At 33.9% G+C, this 19,111-nt stretch overlaps 1 protein-coding gene across 16 annotated transcripts in view; it reads right to left on the bottom strand.

The window, feature by feature from the left end:
* Positions 1-19,111, bottom strand: part of PCDH15 (protocadherin related 15) — a 1,849,154-nt gene that overhangs the window by 361,271 nt on the left and 1,468,772 nt on the right. For 14 of the 16 annotated variants that reach the window (XM_033215155.1, XM_033215225.1, XM_033215172.1 and 11 more), the window contains 2 exons: positions 11,801-11,935; positions 10,173-10,322 (listed from right to left, as the gene is read on the bottom strand). In XM_033215155.1, the coding sequence (XP_033071046.1) occupies positions 10,173-10,322; positions 11,801-11,935 (285 nt within the window). Of the gene's footprint in view, positions 1-10,172; positions 10,323-11,800; positions 11,936-16,387; positions 16,409-19,111 lie in introns of all 16 variants that reach the window. The other 2 variants (XM_033215195.1, XM_033215187.1) reach the window with 1 other exon arrangement.

The following is a 19,111-nucleotide window of genomic DNA, read 5'->3' as shown; positions in this document are numbered from 1 at the left end:
TGTTTATTGTACTCAGATGACTATGCTTGGACATTATAACAAAATTTACTACCAGAGAAAGCTGAAAAGAAAGTGAGCTCTTTTGCAGAACAACAGGTGAATAAAAGCGAAAACTGATCAAGGAAATGTTTTATTTATCTCAGGATAGGACACATAATAAAGAAAATAGTATAAAATATATTGTACATTTTGTTTCTTCTAGAGCAATATCAAATTTCAAGTCAAATATCTAGTAAACCAGCAATATATAGAACCGTAAGTATAAGCATAAATATTGTAAAAATTAAAAATACACAATTTACATGATTGTAAAAACAATCACATCTAAATAAGCAAAAGCTTCATAAAAAATGCAAACACCAGGCCGGGCGCGGTGGCTCATGCCTGTAATCCCAGCACTTTGGGAGGCTGAGACAGGTGGATCACGAGGTCAGGAGATTGAGACCATCCTGGCTAACATGGTGACGGTGAAACCCTGTCTCTACTAAAAATACAAAAAATTAGCCGGGCGCGGTGGCGGGCGCCTGTAGTCCCAGCTACACAGGACGCTGAGGCAGGAGAATGGCGTGAACCCGGGAGGCAGAGCTTGCAGTAAGTGGAGATCGCGCCACTACACTCCAGCCTGGGCAACACAGCAACACTCCGTCTCAAAAAAAAAAAAAAAAAAAAAATGCAAGCACCTAAGCATTAATTATTGAAATTGGACCATGAAATTGGGTAACTTTCACTTGACAAAAAAATGACAGATAAATATTAAAGTAAATAATCGTGTTTACAAATAAGTTTTCTTTAAAAAGCCGTACTGTTAAATATATTAAGGAAAGGGGGTAATGTCTGAAAAATAATATAAAACCTAAATATTCTTTTTCAGTTATACAAATTCAAAATGCAGGGAATTGTGATTACTATAATGCTAGCATTAGCATTTTCTCCAAATTTATAAAATGGAAAAGCTTACTGTAGACTACATAGCCCCTACAGTTTTAAGATATACTGAAATATGTGCTAAACACTAATGTTGAATTTGATGATATTTGTCATGTATTATAAAACCAAAATATAGTTTGCCTTTCTTCATTAGTAGTCTAGTGATTACTCAAGGTCATAAACTGTATGTTGATAGTTTCTTTATTTCTTATGATTTGACATCGTGCCCAATACTTCAAATGCTCTACACAATAAATAAATTTCAAGTAAATGTGTTAATCAACTTTGCCTCTTTAAAATCATATATAATTGACCTACGTTTTCAATCAGTTTAGCATCTCAAGGGCCTTTTTGAAATGATTCTCTGAGTAATCCAGTTTGGAAGTACTATGTTCTAGGGATACTAATATAACTGTAGTTTAAAATATTTTACTTTGTAAAAATTTTAAAAATGAATTAACCTGAAATATAAGTAATTCCCCACGATTCATACATAAATTCCTAATACACATTTTTCCTACATCGATTAGTGATTTTTATCCATTTATTCATTTAACAAATATTTATTAAAGGTCAATGTGCTGGGACTGGGTAAGATGTTAGGCATACAGTAGTGATGGAAAAAGAAGAAAGATACGCAAAAAAAAATTGACAATAATTTTACTCCATTTGAGCCTATAATTAAGTGAGGGAAACAGATAGTTTAACCATATAATTATAAATTTTGAAATGTGCTGTGAAGGAGAAATCAGGATGCTCCAAGATAATAAAGAGGTAACACTGAGAAAAGGAAATCATAGAAGGCTTCTTTGAGGAAGTGGCATTCAAATTAAGACCTAAAAGATGGAAAGCATATGAATAAAAGTTATCCCCTCACAGTGGGAGCATCATAACAGATAAGAGAGGGGTAAAATGCTACGTGAAGAAATTGAACACTAATCCAGTAATACAGGATACAGATTATGAACTTTATTTTTATAGCAGTAGAAAACCATTGAAAGGGTCAAGCATGCTAATTATTTGATGTGATTGCACTGGCTAATGAATGAAGAAGAGGGAGAGAGGAGACATAAATAATACTCAAAGAAGGACATTTCACGGGTTTATGTGAAAGTTGATGGTGGCTGTGAAAGAAATACAGGTAGATGTAGTAAATAAGTATATGAGGAAAAATTGATAGGAGTTGATAATAGATTGGAGATGGGAGTAAATGAGAATGTGTCAAGAATAACTTTTTCCAACCAAATGGAAGGTGTTGCTATTTTCTTTTTCTTTTTCTTTTTCTTTTCTTTTTTTTTTTGAGAAAGTCTCATTCTGTCACCCAGCTGGGAGTGCAATGGCCCGACCTCAGCTCACTGCAACCTCCACCTCCCGGGTTCAAGAGATTCTCCTGCTTCAGCCGCCTGAGGTCCTGCTAGTTTCTTAGATGGGGAATATAATCCATCTGAAAACAATTCAGATAGTGTAATCAAACTTGAAATTCGATTAAAGTTCTCAGCATGAGTGAATAACCTGTATAAGTTCAGAATTACATGTTGGTGTATATATTTCAATTCTAATACAAATAGATTTAGCCAAGAAATGGAATGGTCTTTAGAAAAAAATGAAATGTTTCAAATATCAAAAATAAATTAAAATTGTGTATTAATGTAAAAAATAGGTCTATATTTTTGTAAGCTTTGCTCATCAAGTCTTTATATGGTATTTGCTGAAATATTGAACTCCACCAAGGCCTTAAGTAAATATAACCCTCAAACTTTAATCATGACATTATACACACAAACCAAAGAAAACAAAATCATTATTTGAAACAAATTGTCATCTACGGCCATACCAGTGTGAACCCTCCCAATCTTGTGTGAAATAAATTGTCAAGAGACACTAAAATACTACATAGTTTTATCTTAAACTTGAATATTTGAAATTATAAAAACAGAATTTAATATGTAATTTTATGTTATGTACATGTATCCTCCACAGAGCACTAAATAACACACGACACACAGAGATATACACAGATAAGGTAACAATATTAATAAATAATCCTAAGTGCTTTACATAATTTATGAGAATGGTACAACAATAGCAAGTTACCACATATGCAGCATTTGCTAAGCACACATATGATAATAGTTTATATAATTAGTTTAATAATCGCAACACTCTTGCGAGGTTGATACTATTATTATTACCATTTTAAAGACTGGAAAACTGAGGTTCAGAAGGTTATGTCATGTAATAGTACAAAGTGGCAGAAAGACATGCAACTAGCTAGCCTGCCTCCCAATTCTATTGTCTTTAAGTTGGATTCCACATCATCTCTGTCACTTAAAACCCTCCTTAATTTGGAACCGTCATCTATCATTATATTAACTCACATTTTTCTATAAAATTAGACTATGAAAAATAATTATGATCAAAGTTTTTTTCAGTCCTAATATTCAATGACCTATGATATAGCATAACTAAGAAATTAAAATATTTTCAATTTAAGAGCAGGAAGGAGTAGCTTGGCTAAAGCTGTTAAGTTAGAGATCATCTCGGGAAAGGACTATGTGAGATGATACTTAGTGTGGGATAGAATTCTTAAGCCAAATAGAGCATATATCTAGAATGAAGTGTTTTCTAAACTTATTGAGGGTAGATTAGTGGAGGGAATTAAATTCTATGGACATTAACTGAATCCCTACTGTGTGTAAGTCATTATACTGACCACTGGTGGTTAGATCATTAAAAAATTTTGCTGTAATCCCAGCACTTTGGGAGGCCGAGACGGGCGGATCGCGAGGTCAGGAGGTCGAGACCATCCTGGCTAACACGGTGAAACCCCGTCTCTACTAAAAATACAAAAAACTAGCCGGGCGAGATGGCGGGCGCCTGTAGTCCCAGCTACTTGGGAGGCTGAGGCAGGAGAATGGCGTAAACCCGGGAGGCGGAGCTTGCAGTGAGCTGAGATCCGGCCACTGCACTCCAGTCCGGGCAACAGAGCGAGACTCCGCCTCAAAAAAAAAAAAAAAAAAAAAAGAAAAAAAAGAAAAAAAAAAAAATTGTCTTAAAGGAATTTACAGGTCAGTAGGGGAGACAGACATGTAAAAGCTAGCCTTAATGCACGCCACAGTAAAATACGTAGGAGATAGAGGTGATAGCTGGTATGTGGAAGCAATTAATTTTGACTTGCTAGGAAAATAAAGCCCGTATTAAAGAGATAACAATTGTAGTATGTGTTAAAGAATTTTTTTTAAAGATACAACTTGGTTCAAACCTAAAACCTGAGAGAGCTCTCAACAGTTATAGAATAGGAAGAATATTCCATGCTAAAAATAAATAAAACAAAATTCTATATATCCTCAAGATCCACAATATGAAGGGATGCAGCAGGAGATGAAACAAATATATTTAATAGTATTACATAGATGTCCTTGACTGTATGTGTGGAGCTTTGTTCCTTCCATTGGTAGGTTTCCCAGGAGGGTGAGGATCTGTTCTGACTCAGTTTCAGAGTAATCATCTGGAACAGTGTGGTAGGAAATCTGTAGAAATAGCCAGATTGCCCAACATAGTCTACTATAGTAGCCTAAATTATGGCAGCACATAGGCATGGAAAAGGAACTGGTTGTGGAAATGGGAATGCCAACTAGTAGAGTCACCTTAGAAGACAGCTTCGCAGTTTCTAACAACGATATCCATATTCATTCTATATGATCCAGCAATCACACTCCTTGGTATTTACCAAAAGGAGTTGAAAATTTATGTCCAAGCAAAAAAAACTTAGCATGGGTGATTACTGCAGCTTTATTAATAATGGCCAAAACTTGAAAGGAACCAAAATACTCTTTCATGGAAGAATGAATAAACTGTGATACATCTAGATAATGGGATAATATACAGCACTAAAAAGATATGGGCTATTAAGTTATGAAAAGAAATGAAGGAACCTAAAGTACGTAATACTAAATGAAATAAGCCAGTTGGAAAAGGCTACATTCCTTATGATTCCAAATATACGCTATCCTGGAAAAGGCAAAACTATGAGACAGTAGAGAGATCAATGATTGTCAGGGGAAGGAAGGAAGCAAGGGGGAGGGAAGCATAGGCAGAGCCCAGGTTTTTTAGGGCCGTGAAACTCCTCTGTGTGGTACTACAATGGTGGGTATACGTCATTAGTACAAAACCATAACATGAAACACCGAGAGTGAATCCTAATGTAAAGTACAGACTTTGGATGATAAGGATGTGTGAATGTAAGTTCATTAATCGTAGCAAATATATCACTTTGGTATGGAGTGTTAATAATGCGGCAGGTATGCATTTGTGGGGACAGCGAGTACCTGGGAAATCACTGTATCTTCCTCTCAATTTTGCTGTGTACCTAAAACTGCTCAGAAAACAAAATCTTTAACAAAAAAAGAGGAAATGATGATCTGCAAATACTTTTTAAAATAGGAATTGCCTAAACTGAACAATAGTTTGGATGTAGGCAGGTAAAGCAGAGGGAAAACAAACAAGACTGCAAGGTACCTACCCTGCTGCCTGTGAAGCTTAAAGATTAATGGTGCGCATCACAATATAGCTGCCTCCAACACAACTAGATGCATGTTTTGAGTCTGTGAGTTTGTTTATTAAAATAAAGATAATGGATTAGTGTATTTTAGGATATGTCCAATGTGAAGTGTTTGTGAAAGATACACTTTGTCATGTCCAGCTGATATCTGGAATGTCAATTTGCTGCTTGGGAAAGAGGTCATCGCAGGGCATTTAACTTTGCAGACAAGCATACATAGAGGTGATGATTGAAAACTTGAGAATAGATGAAAAAGAAAATAAGTATATATAGGTATTTGAAGAATGTTAATTTTTAAAGAGTGATAATTGAACAAGGGGTCAGTAACATCTCTCAGTTAACAAAGAAGTAGGATAGAAACCAGGGACATTATTCATAAAAGGGTATAGTTGAGAGTTTTACCAAGATTAAGGACTTTTGAGTTTGACATGTAGAAATAGACTGATGGGATATATAATTTTATATGATTTTAGTGGTGTGATGTGAGTTAAACTCAGGTTATATTATACATAAGATAGATAAATACAAATATAAATATAGAGATAGATATAGATCAATATATGTATGCAGGCACTGAGATTGATATATTTTTGTTGATAAGGAAAATAATCAGAGGGGGATAAAAGCATGAAGAATTATATCTGGGAGTAGGGATTAGACCAGTACCTGGGGATGTTAAGCATGTTAATTGGGCAAAGGGAAGGAATTAGTCAGTAGAGAGAGATTATTGCAGTCAAAGAATGGAATAATTGGTGGCGCACAGAAATTGGAAGGAGTAGAGTCTAAGATAGGAAAGAGGAGTAGGAAGCATCATAGAAGAAGGGAAGGAGAACTAAAAAACAAAAGAACAATGAAAAGAGGTGGGGTGAGGATCAGAGGACTCAACTCTATGTGAGAGTCTATCTTAATGACTTAAGAAGTACAATTATTCAGTGGTACTTTTCAAATATTATTGTTGTTTAAAACTGTAATTCTCAAAATTGGCTGCATATTAGAACTGTTTCATTTTCTTAAATAAAATCTGTCTAAGTGACTCTGTTATGGGTGGGCAGATCATTTAAATACAAACATCTTAGAATAAAGTGCTGGCATCAATATTTTAAAAGTTCCTCAGGCAGAATGCTAATATTCAATTGTCATTGAGAATCACAGTTTAAGAGAATTGCAGATGTTTACGAATAGTGTTTATGGAGCATTAATTGGATAGCTAGCTACTAGTATTTACATCTACATCTTCAAAATAGTAAAATCTGTGTCTTTTATGGGGACTAATTGTCTTTTCAAGAAAACTAGCAATGTGTGGAGTGGTATTTATGGAGCATGGTATTTATTAGTGTCAACCTATAAGATTGCATTGACATCCCATAAAATGGTCTGCATGGAATGAAAAATGAAATCATCTCATGCAGTAATTTTCCCTTAAACAAAATATGTGTTAATAATGTGATTATACTTCAGCTCCAGTTACGGAAGATGATGTTGGTGCTTTAAGGCAGCACTCCTCTAAGTGTTGTTCATGACCCATGTGCATGAGAATCACTCCAGTCCTTTTGGCCAAAATCAAGTGTAAGAGACGTATATAAAGTCAGAAGCTCAATTTATAACCGAGAACTTATAACAAGGATCTGGGTAAAACTTTATAACCAACTCATTTGCTCCTTGCAGACAGGGTAGATACTTAGTAAGAAAAATATACTGTACTTAAAAAATTGAGTATGTGCTCACATCACGCTAAAAGAGTCTCATGGCTACATGGAAAATGACAATAATTAAAACTTGTTACCCAAGTGTCTTTTTTTTTTTGAAAGTGCTCATTGTCATTTTTGCTTCTGACACTTTCAGTCTTTGACATCAGTTTACTAACCACCAAGTAAACTGATGTATCTTGTGCCAGGTCAATGGGGAAAGGCAGGGTTGTGACAAGGTGTAGCATAGGGACCTAGGCCATGACTCTTAAAGGGTATATGTAGATCAGAGTTTTGTATCAAGTTTCTTTGTTTTAGATATATTCTCTCAATGAGAACTATTTTATGTCTAGGTTCTTGGAGTATGTTTTATAGCGAGACCACCCTTCTACCACATACCAGAAATAACATTAAACTACTGATTATAAAGCTTCATTTGTTGACTTTTAAATAATTTTTTAAATTGTAGGCATGCTGACACAAACACCAATCTATCTTCACAATCTGCATAGTTCAGGGAAATATGTAAAATATAAGTCTTTAAAGGCAAGGAAATATCCGTTTTACAAAGAGATACATAAGGGAAATTAACTTTTGTAGACTTCAAATGAGAGAAATAAGCCTTTGATCCCCTAAGGCAAACATTTTTGAGATACAGTTTCTCCATATAATTGCTATGATTTTTTTAGTTACACTTTGTAGTTCCCTGCTGGCTGTTTTTCTGTGTAAACTTACTTTCATTTCCATTTATGACATAGAGATGAAAATCAGGTCTAATTAAATAAGGACATGACAATAATTGTCATTCTTTTATTTATGTAAAATATGGTTTTTCTACCTGTGAAAAGTTGCTTTAGTACAGAAAAATGTAGCTCTCATGGTCCATCAATTGACTGGAACTAATAGCCATGTATCTACAGCTTCCCATTCTTTCATATCTTTATTCATTCATTATTACTTGTCTAAGGGTCTCCCTTTCTTTCATCCTCAAATAAGCATTTATTAGGTAGCTACACTATATTTATTTTATTTTATAATTTTATTTTATAATTTTAACTTTTTGCCATCAGTAGCTACTGTATTAAACATCTACTATGTACCATGAACTATAGATACAGATGCCACAAATACAGAAATAAACTAGTTACAGTTCTGCCCTGAAATCAAATGTTTTAAAACACATTCATTTCATTAATGTAACAAGTACTATACCAATATAGTAAAAAAAAAAAAAAAAAAAAAAATTACTGTAGCAGTTTGAAACGTCTTTTCTCTTTACTAAATACACAGCAGACGCTACTTACACATGGAATAAACATTCCGTTGAATTCCCAGTCCCCAGGCTATCATGTCACCCCTTCTATAGAACTCAAGAAAGCATATCTTAATTCATAAATAAATAAATAAATAAATAAAAACCATTGAATGATTTCTTTTTTCTTTCGCATTTTTGTGTGTGTTTTTGTTTTGTTTTGTTTTGAGACGGAGTCTCACTCTGTCCCTAGGTTGGAGTGCAGTGGCACCATCTTGACTCACTGCAACTTCCACCTCCCAGGTTCAAGCAATTCTCCTGCCTCAGCCTCCTGAGTAGCTGGGACTTCAGGCGCACGCCGCCATGTCTGACTAATTTTTTTTTTAATTTTTATTTTAGTAGAGGCGGGGTTTCACCATATTGCCCAGGCCGGTCTCGAGCTCCTGAGCTCAGGAGATCTGCCCGCCTCGACCTCCCAAAGTGCTAGGATTACAGGTGTGTGCCGCCACGTCCGGCCGCATTGAGTGATTTCTAATTTTAATGAGCAATTAATGCAAAGTTAGCGATGATTTATCCCTGGAATAAATATGTACTGCATGGCTAATATGTCTGCCATGTGCTGGCATTATAGTGCCAAACAAGGCAGCCAAAGTTGCTAAACTCCTGAGTTTTCAATTTGCAGCAAGGGAAAGAAGAAAATAAGTTAATTGCAGATATTATAAGGGATATGACCTTGATGAGAAAGGAAAAGATCTAGAGGAAAAATGTGTGTGTGTGTGTGTGTGTGTGTGTTTGTGTGTGTGTTTGAAATAACTTATTTAAATGTAATAAGCACAGACAATGGTAAAAATAAGATAAATCAGGAATAAAGATGTTGCCTGACTTACGTGTTTTCAAAGGTACCATTTACTATCTAATTTAAATTTTCTCTGCTGTAATGATTACATTTTATCTAGGTAACCAATATCTAGTGAGATTATGCACCAATTTACTAAGGCAGTTTTTTGTATTTATCTCCAAGTGAAATTTAACCAATTTCTACAGTAGTGAAAAGTAATTTGAAGATTTAATATATTCAGTATATTATTACAATATAAACTGGTCAAATAGCTATTTTTTTTTTAAGTAACAACCAAGCATTTATTCACTTACTACCAACAAATAGCTATGTTTACCTCTAATAACCAGTTAAGTCTCCTTTAGAGTCCATATAGATATGCTTTTATTTATGTGTGTGTGTGTCTGTGTATGTGTTTGCTTTTTTGTTTTGTTTTGTTTTTCTTTTTCTTTTTTTTTTTTTGAGATGGAGTTTTGCTCTCATTGCTCGGGGGGAGTGTGATGATGCAATCTCAGCTCACTGCAAGCTCCGCATCCCAGGTTCACGCCTCAGCCTCCCAAGTAGCTGGGACTACAGGTGTCCGCCACCACGCCCAGCTAATTTTTTTTTGTATTTTTAGTAGAGACGTAGTTTCACCGTGTTAGCCAGGATGGTCTGGATCTCCTGACCTTGTGATCTGCCCACCTCAGCCTCCCAAAGTACTGGGATTACAGGCGTGAGCCGCCGTGCCCTGCCAGATACGCTTTTATTTGAAAAGTAACAGAAATTTAAAGCTATTTAAACTAATTATGCTCTACAATAAATGTGAAATCAATTTTTGTTTCTTAAGTAATTTCTTAATGAACACATTGTATAATGCCCATGTAAATAGCAACTTTGAGTGTACACTCATATTATATGAGTAGTTACCTGTATGACACTGTCCCCAGGTCTCATATCCGTATAAACATACACATCATAGGATATTTCAGGGAAGGTTGGTGTGTTATCATTTGCATCCATCACTTGAATATTGATGATGACTGGCTCACTTTCTTGTACACCATCAAATGCTGTTATCTTTGGGAGTAGAAAAACACACTTACTAGAGATATTCTGCAAATATAAGTAGTACAGAGTTTGCTCTTACAGTTTAACACGTTTCTTACAGGAAATCTTACAATTTGAAAGGGTGCAAAAATATTTTGTTGATAAAAGGAGGTAATAAAGATGTATTACACATACTAAAAGTGTTCTAATATGGTAAGAAGCAAGTATTGAAGATTTTGTTTTAAGGTATTCAACTCCCGGCATATTTTAAATAATCAGATATGCAAAATATCATTTAAAGTGGGCCAATAACATTGCTGACTCTTAGGGTTCACTACAATTTAATCCTTAAAAATTTAATTGGAAAATATTATTTGCATTTACATATTTTGTATATAATAGTCCTTTTACAATCAATATGTTTATACCATCAGGAAGGTAGACGCCCTATATGCACATTGTATCACAGTAATTCACCCAATGGCAATTTTCAAAGGACTAAATGGCATCATTTAATTGTGATATTTTATACATTATCAACATTTTAACAATGCCTGCCAAATCAGTGCTACAGCACTGCCATCTTTGCCTAAATCCACTTTGTATCTAACTTTTAACCATCACATAAACTTTCCTGGAAGTTCTCATCTTTTTATCTGTAGGCTTCTCCAGAAATAATTTCTATATATCTTAATTTGTGCTTTCTCTTAGCTCATCTTTCTCCTGTGTCTGATTCAAAAATTGGAATATAATTAGAAGTTACATTTTATCTTTATTCAACTGTCAACCCTACTATACTTGTTATTTACGTGTTTGTGTGCATGTGTATGTATGTTTATGTGTGTATTTTCCTATCTCATGGTATTTACAATCACGACTTTAATAATCTTTACATTTCTCCCCCCTTGATTAGCCTAACCCATGATTTATTTACCTCAGTGTTATTGACACCTTGGGACAGATAATTCTTTATTGTGGGGGGCTGTTCTCTGTATTACAATTAGCAGCATCCTTTATGTCTACCTACTAAATGCCTATAATACCCCTTCACAATTGTGACAAACAAAAATGCCTCCAGATGTTGCTAAATGTTCACTGGAGGGAAAATGTATTCCCTCTTGAGAACCACTAGCTCTACCTTATGACTAAATTAAAAATGCAAGAACGACAACAAAAAAGGTTAGGAAATAATTATTTGTATCTCAATTTAAGACAATTATGACTTTGGTAAAGACTGAAATTCGCACTTTCTTTTTTTATTTTGAAAAGTTTTTTTTTTTTTTTTTTTTTCTGTGAGGAAGAATGTTAATATAGCTACACAAATTGCAAACAAAGAGCGATACATGTAAATAATTTTTCATTGATCTTCTCTCTGGTATTGAAAATAATGTATTTTTCCCCCAAGTCGATGACCTTTCAGTTTTAACCAGACATCTCTTTCAGTTCCATACAAACACACATACATATATTCATACATACATATGTATATTTATACAAAAGCTCTTTACCGAAAAGGTGTAAGTTTGCTGTTCTTCCCTGTCCACTGGTTGAAGTAAGGTGAGGTAGCGAGTAATACCAGTCTGTGTGACGGTGAAGACGGAGGTGTAGTCATTCAGAAAAAGGTGAAGCTCTGGGTCTTTTGTCTTTGAAAAAAAAGACATAATTTCAAACGTTGAATAAATAATGTGGCTATTAGTTCATCACCTAGAAGTTAATGTTTGAAATTTATAGCAAAAATCCAGATAAAAATATTAAGAATTTCTAAAGATAAAAAATATTTAACTAGATATTTACTTATTAATGATCTAAACTATTCAAAAGATGGTGACCTATATCATGGAATACAAAATACTGAAATACACACAGGTATAACCAATATGGTAAAAAGGAAAAATAACAGAAAAACAGAAAGATAATAAAAACTCCCAGTTAAATATATTCTTACTGATTATTTTTTATCAATATTTTCCAAAATAGCATTGGACTAGGGAAATAAGAAATAAAAGTAGGAAAAGAAAATTGTAGTTCAAAATTTTAGCAATAAGGTTTTACAATCACTTGATTTGTAGTAATAAACTACATACATGCATATTACTATCTTGTTCTTACTTATAATGCAAAATATAAATAAAATTGGTTATGTATTATTCATTACCTATAAATATCTCGTTTGCTCTTTCGTACTTTAATGCTGTAAAATTTTCCAAATGGAAACATGTTTACTTTAATTAAAATATTTCAGATAATTTGATTTAAAATATGCATGAATTTAGCAAATGTGTCTGATAGGAAAGTCTAGAAAAAGTGATATATACTTAAAAAGGAAGGGATTTCAAAATTCAACTCTGAGAGATAATCAACTTAGCATTGAAGACCCTTTGCAATTTCAATGCCACTCCTGAAAGAGAAGACAACCTACTCTGTAATTTAGAGAAAGAACAGCAATATAGAGTAAGAAGGCTAGCACTGATATCTGCATAGTAGGAAAGAAAGGCAGGTGGAGCAAAGAAAAAAGGAATATTCCGAGAGTGGACTATTACAAAGGCTATGAAAAAAGGAAAGGAGTGACACAGGGAGGTAAGGTGTTGTTCTAGATTTTACTATCTTTTAAAGTATGCACAGCATGTTATGAAATGGATTTAATATCATAAAACACTTTTTTAAGTCTGGTGTCAAGGGCTGAGGGAAGAACAAACAGTAGAAAATGTTTGAATGTGTTTAATTTGAAAATAATAGAAACTCATAATTTCAAAACTTCTATGTAAAATAAAAAAGTTGTAATGCACACTACTATAATAAAATGTGAACATGATTTGATCCACAATATACTTGAATCTGCCCATCTTTTAAATATTTCAATATGTGTTGATTTCAAATAACTTTGAAATGAATGATTTCATTTGAACCTAAAATAAGTTATGGATTCATAATATCTCATTCTCTAGTGGCTTCTATGTTCAGGATTTTGACTTAACGTTACTGTGCTACATTTATCCTGGAACAATAAGACATTAATACTACAGATAATAATTCCAATTGGTGTATTTATTATAAAATGATCAAAAATATTGAGAAAAAGTTCAAGAGGCTTCACACTCTGATATTTTCTTTTCTTTCTTTTTTTTTTTTTTTTTTGAGACAGAGTCTCCCTCTGTCACCCAGACTGGAGTGCAGTAGCGCGATCTCGGCTCACTGCAAGCTCCGCCTCTCGGGTTCAAGCTATTCTACTGCCTCAGCCTCCCGAGTAGCTGGGACTACAGGCGCCCGCCACCTCGCCGGGCTCTGTGTGTGTGTGTGTGTGTGTGTGTGTGTGTGTGTGTGTGTGTGTTTAGTAGAGACGAAGTTTCACCGTGTTAGTTAGGATGGTCTCGATATCCTGACCTCGTGATCAACTCGCCTTGGCCTCCCAAAGTGTTGGGATTACAGGCGTGAGCCACCGCGCCCGGCCCACACTCTGACGTTTTCAAACAGGCACGTTAGTTGTTTCCATTTCAGTGTCATGAATCCAGTTACTCAGTATAGCTAGAAAGTGGGATATTCTAAAAAATCTAACATGTTAGTTAATTTTACAAATAAATAATTTATTTATAGAAGTCAATTAGAAAATGCAGATGTCAATTTTGAATGATATTTTAAGGATTCTTATTTTACACTTTAGAGTGAATTGTGATTAAATTCAATTATTACTTTAGAGTTGATAAAAAGTTTCAGTTAACATGCAGTTCCAGTCAAAGAAACTCTTAAGTATGAATATCTGCCATTTGTTTTGTGTTTATCCTGGATTTACCTAATCACTGGGCTTTTAAGTACATGTACACTTCTCTAAATGTACCACTAATGGTGCCATCTGGCATGCCTTACTTTATTCAGACCTTTAAACCCTAAACGCAAGCTGTGGAAGTTTTGCTATCCACCTTGTTTACCAAATATTTACTTTGTTCCTTTTGATCAAATCTTTCCATCATTCTCTAATTCCTTTATACCTTAATTATCTCTCAATTTATTTTCTTCCTTTCAACTGTAACCTCTGTTGATAAATTTGTTAGGTATATTAACTCATATTTTCACCACATCTTTTTAAGTGTTTTTGTGTCAAGTATTTTGATAATGCAATATTTTAATAAGTATTGAGTTGTGAACTAGTGAGTCCAAATGTGACTGTAGTATAATATGTTTGTGTCACAGACAGCACTTACATTTTACCACTTTCAAGAAAACCTCAAGGTTTTGTGTGCCAAATGCTTTTCACTTGAAGATAATGCACACACCAATACTCCATAAACAGATGTCCTCATATTGGATAATCAGAAACATTAAAGACCTTTTGTTAATTTAACTGTCTCAGTTTCTTGAGTAGTTTTATAATAACTAGCTAGAGAAAGATAATATTTTCCAGAACTACAGTGTATTTGTTTTTTATGAAGAAGATAATGTATCACAGAAAGCTAGCACTATACATGGCATATTATAGTTCATTCTAATATGTTTTGTATAGTTAATCTCTGATCAAAATATAACATTTACATTTATGTATATTTAAAATAATAATCTTAAATATAAATGCTATTGGTAAATATCCTTGTATTAAGTACAAAAATTTAGGAAGCCAGATTTGGAAATGTTCTACAATTTGTCACTCAATGTTTAATAATTTAGATTCATTTTTAAAGACAGTGCAAGTTTCAAATGTTGTGTATATATTTATGTTCCAAATATTACAGCATATCATTTTGAGTTTTATGAAAATTTTGTGTAATATCAACATAAAATGTTAATAGATACATATCAGTACCAACTAACCTATTGTTTTGATTGACATTATTTACAGTTAAAGGCTTTGCTACTCTTCACAAGAAAGGCATATCAAATTTTTGGTAAGAAACAATGTGCAAATATCCATCTCTAAACCTCTTTATAAACTTAAATTCCTTCTTGTCAAGCTGCATTCTGATAACAGTTTGAATTTCACAAATATATTTGAATTTTGCAATTCCTGAAGAGTAAGTTGAGTCAACACTTGTATATTTGCAACTCTTTTAATCATGTTAGGGTTAATAGCTTATAAGTTTCATAGACTGGGATGTATATGGACAAATAATGCTCTGGCTTAATATTCCAATAGAGGTAGTAGAATTTAAGTAGCTGTCGCGTCTATAAGTTTATTTAAAATGGATTTCAGTGTTAAATCAATAAGTACACAGAGAGTTGATTAAAAAATATTAGTTTCCCCTGATATTAGGTAATATTTATTTTACCCTAAAATATCCATGCAGTATATACCAAAAGTATGATATATTAATTCACCTATCTCCATCTTATTTTTTGAGAGGATAAAATAAGCTCTGACATGCACACATAAAAACAGAAAAAAATGCAAAGGTAAATGCATATGCTATGCAAACACACAGGTAAACAAACAAATGAATGCAAAATAAACAAGCATTTTATCATATAAAACTATGTTCAAATATGAGAGTCTACTGTTTAAACACCAACTTGGGGTTTCTAATGGGAATAAATATATCACAAACACATAAGACTATATGCATGCACATATATAGGCACATACAACACAGCCATGTATAGACATGTGCACATATATATGTATGCATATATATAAGCATACATATAGATGACAAAGTATAAGAGAAAAATGACCAAACAAAATTATCTCCTCAGCCGGTTTTAATTACTTGATAGTAGTTGCCTGAGTATTTAGTTCAAAAAAATTCAATTTCAAATTTACAATGTTTTACAAAGAATGCTATGATAAATCATCAATATTTGTTGTGGACTGAGAAAACATTAGTAATTAAGCAGTCTTTGTCTCAGTTGACAATTAAATTTGGATTTTGCAAAATTTCATAGTATTATAACTGACAGATTATATAAATATTTTTACCTTTTTTAACTTTAAAATATTTTAGATTTTAAACCAATAAAGTATATTTAAATTTATATAAAGTATTTGAAAATATCCTTATAAATGATAATGAAGTAAAAGCTACATGTTTTAGTGAAGAGGAGAAAGAACAAGGAAATAAACCACAGCAATTAACAAAAGAACAATCACAAGCTTAACACCTAGTACCTACAGGAACTCCACTGGGTGGAACCTATATGCAAATTAAACATGAAATAAATATTGTAAATGTAAATGATCACAACCACACATATGAAGAAAAAGAAAACCACTTTCAGCACACTAGACTGACAACTGTTTTCAGAGTATACAATTATTCTATTAGTATTGTGACCCACATATAATGGAATAACAATATTTATGAAGCGTATAAATACTGCTTTATGAGTATATTGAATTAAATATCCAAGAAACCTCTTTATATTAAAGTAACTTTATGCAGGGGAACAAATTTATATGAAATTAAAAATTAATAAGTATCTTTTTACAAGCCAAATGGGTAATCTTTATTGATTATTATTCCTTGTCATTTTTTTATGATCAGAATTCAATAATCAATTTTTAGCATCTCTGACACTGAAAACCTGGTGGACGCAGATATGTCTCTTAAAACCTTGTGCCTTACCTATTCTACTTATATTGTGGGTTATTTTGAAATTATGATGTGGTACAAGCACCCTAAAATGCATACTGTATAAACCGATATGACTCATATATGTATACAAGCATGTGTGTGTGTGTATATATATATATGTATGGGAATACATCTGTATAGCTATAAAAAAGGCACACTGGTGCAAATATTTTTCTTTCCTTCCTTTTCAGTATTACTGTGGCCCTTGGGATTCTCTCTTACTTAAAATCTACACTGTGAATACTATCACAACTCACATTCCTGGCTACGGTTTCTTAAAACATGACTTCACTTTCCACTAAATTAAAGGGAAAAACACAACCTAAATTTTAAGCAAATGGATCCAAACTTATCCCCTCCTTGGTATTTACCATCTGGAAGAGCTATGTTTGAAGCAACTCTTGAGAGCCCACCCCTGCAATGACAACTTCCACTTTTACATTTGAGGCTTAGTCTCTAATACTATGCTGATATTGTATGAGGTGGTATGCTCTCTCTCTCTCTCAAAGAGTTTATCCCTATAATGAGTATTGTCACTAATTCTGACACTCAAAAGCAACAGGATTTTGTTTTATTTTGTTGAGTTAGGTTCCCAATTTGTCATCTAGTCCTCAGTGCAGTAGTGCAATCGTGGCTCACTGCAGCCTCAAACTAGTGGGCTCAAGTGATCCTTCTGCCTCAGCCTCCCGATTAGTGAGACTACAAGCATGAACCACCATGCCTGGCTAAGTTTTTTGTTTATTTTTGTAAAGACTATCTCCGTATGTAGCCAAGGCTGGTCTGGAACTCCTGGCCTCAAGCAATCCTCCAACCTCACCCTCCCAAAGTGCTGGGATTACAAGAGTGAGCCACCACACCCAGCGGAGAGCGGCATGATTTTACCTTGTAGTAAAATTCATGCCCATAAACTAAAAAGGCTTTAAAGTTTTCTTTTGGTAATACAGATATTTTGAAAATCCCAGAAATGAACTAATTTACTTTATAAAAATAAAAGGTGCTCAGTCTGTAAAAAACAGACGAATCAGGACATAAATCCGCCTTCTAATATATAAATGACTATTTCATAGATTTATTTCATGTGTGAGCAAATGGAAGTTTTAAGGAATAATGGATGAATTACAAGAAAACTGGTTTCAATTCAGTATGAGGAACAGTTTTCTAAGAATTAAAATTGTTCAGACATGGGATGGGCCACCATGTGAAATATTTAATGCAACATCATTAGGATTTTTGAAGCTTATATTAGATATCCTCATTAATTCAATAATGACTGGATTTATGAGCTTATTGAAGAGTTCGTAAACCCTATTAAGTGCTGGGAACTGTGTTAGATTTTCAGGATACAAAAGTTGCTAAGATATAGGACCTATTCTGAACAGATGTAAACTCATGAGGGAGAAAGACATTATTTTCAAGTTGGAAGTATAGAATTAGAGAAATGCACTGAGTGGGGCATGCAACTAAAATTGGATAATGAATACTGTGGAAAGATTCTTGAATGAAGGAATGCTTGAGGTGAGCTCTAAACACTGAGTATGTTATCCAAGCCAGTCTGTGCAACAGATGAAAGATTTCAAAGCCTAGAACATGTAATGAGCAAACATAATTAGACAAGATGTAGCTTGGCACATGCAAGAAACTACAAGCAGTTGCCAAATATTATAGGTGAATTAGGAAATTTCCAAGATTCAGGCTGCAAACATGTTCAGGTATCAAGATACAGAAAACTGCCTGAGCTTAAATTTCTTCTCTAGAGGAATAAGTGTCATAAAACTACATCAGATAGAAATGTGGGCCAGATGCCATGGTTCATGCCTGTAAACCCCAGCGAGGTGGGTGGATCACTTGAGGTCAGGAGTTCCAGACCAACCTGGCCAACATGGTGAAACCCTGTCTCTAGTAAAAATGCAAACAAACAAAAAAATTAGCTGGGCATGTTGGTACAAGCCTGTAATCCCAGCTACTCTGGAGGCTGAAGTGGGAGAATCACTGAACCAGGGAGGTAGAGGTTGCAGTGAGAGCCTGGATCATGATGCTGCACTCCAGCCTGGGTGACAGAAAGAGACTCTGTCAAGAGAAAGAAAAGAAAGAAAAAGAAAACAAAGAAGGAAGGATGGATGGAAGGAAGGAAGGAAGGAAGGAAACAAAGAAGAAAGAAAGAAAAAGGAAGGAAGGAAGGAAGGAAGGAGGAAGGAAGGAAGAAGGAAGGAAGGAAGGAAGGAAGGAAGGAAGGAAAGAAAAGAAAGAGAAAGAAAGAAGAAA

The sequence above is a fragment of the Trachypithecus francoisi genome, unplaced genomic scaffold, assembly GCF_009764315.1.
Source record: "Trachypithecus francoisi isolate TF-2019V2 unplaced genomic scaffold, Tfra_2.0 Contig00586, whole genome shotgun sequence".
NCBI classification, from domain to species: domain Eukaryota; kingdom Metazoa; phylum Chordata; class Mammalia; order Primates; family Cercopithecidae; genus Trachypithecus; species Trachypithecus francoisi.
Note: the sequence above shows the minus strand (reverse complement) of the source record. Positions and strands in the feature narration are given on the sequence as shown.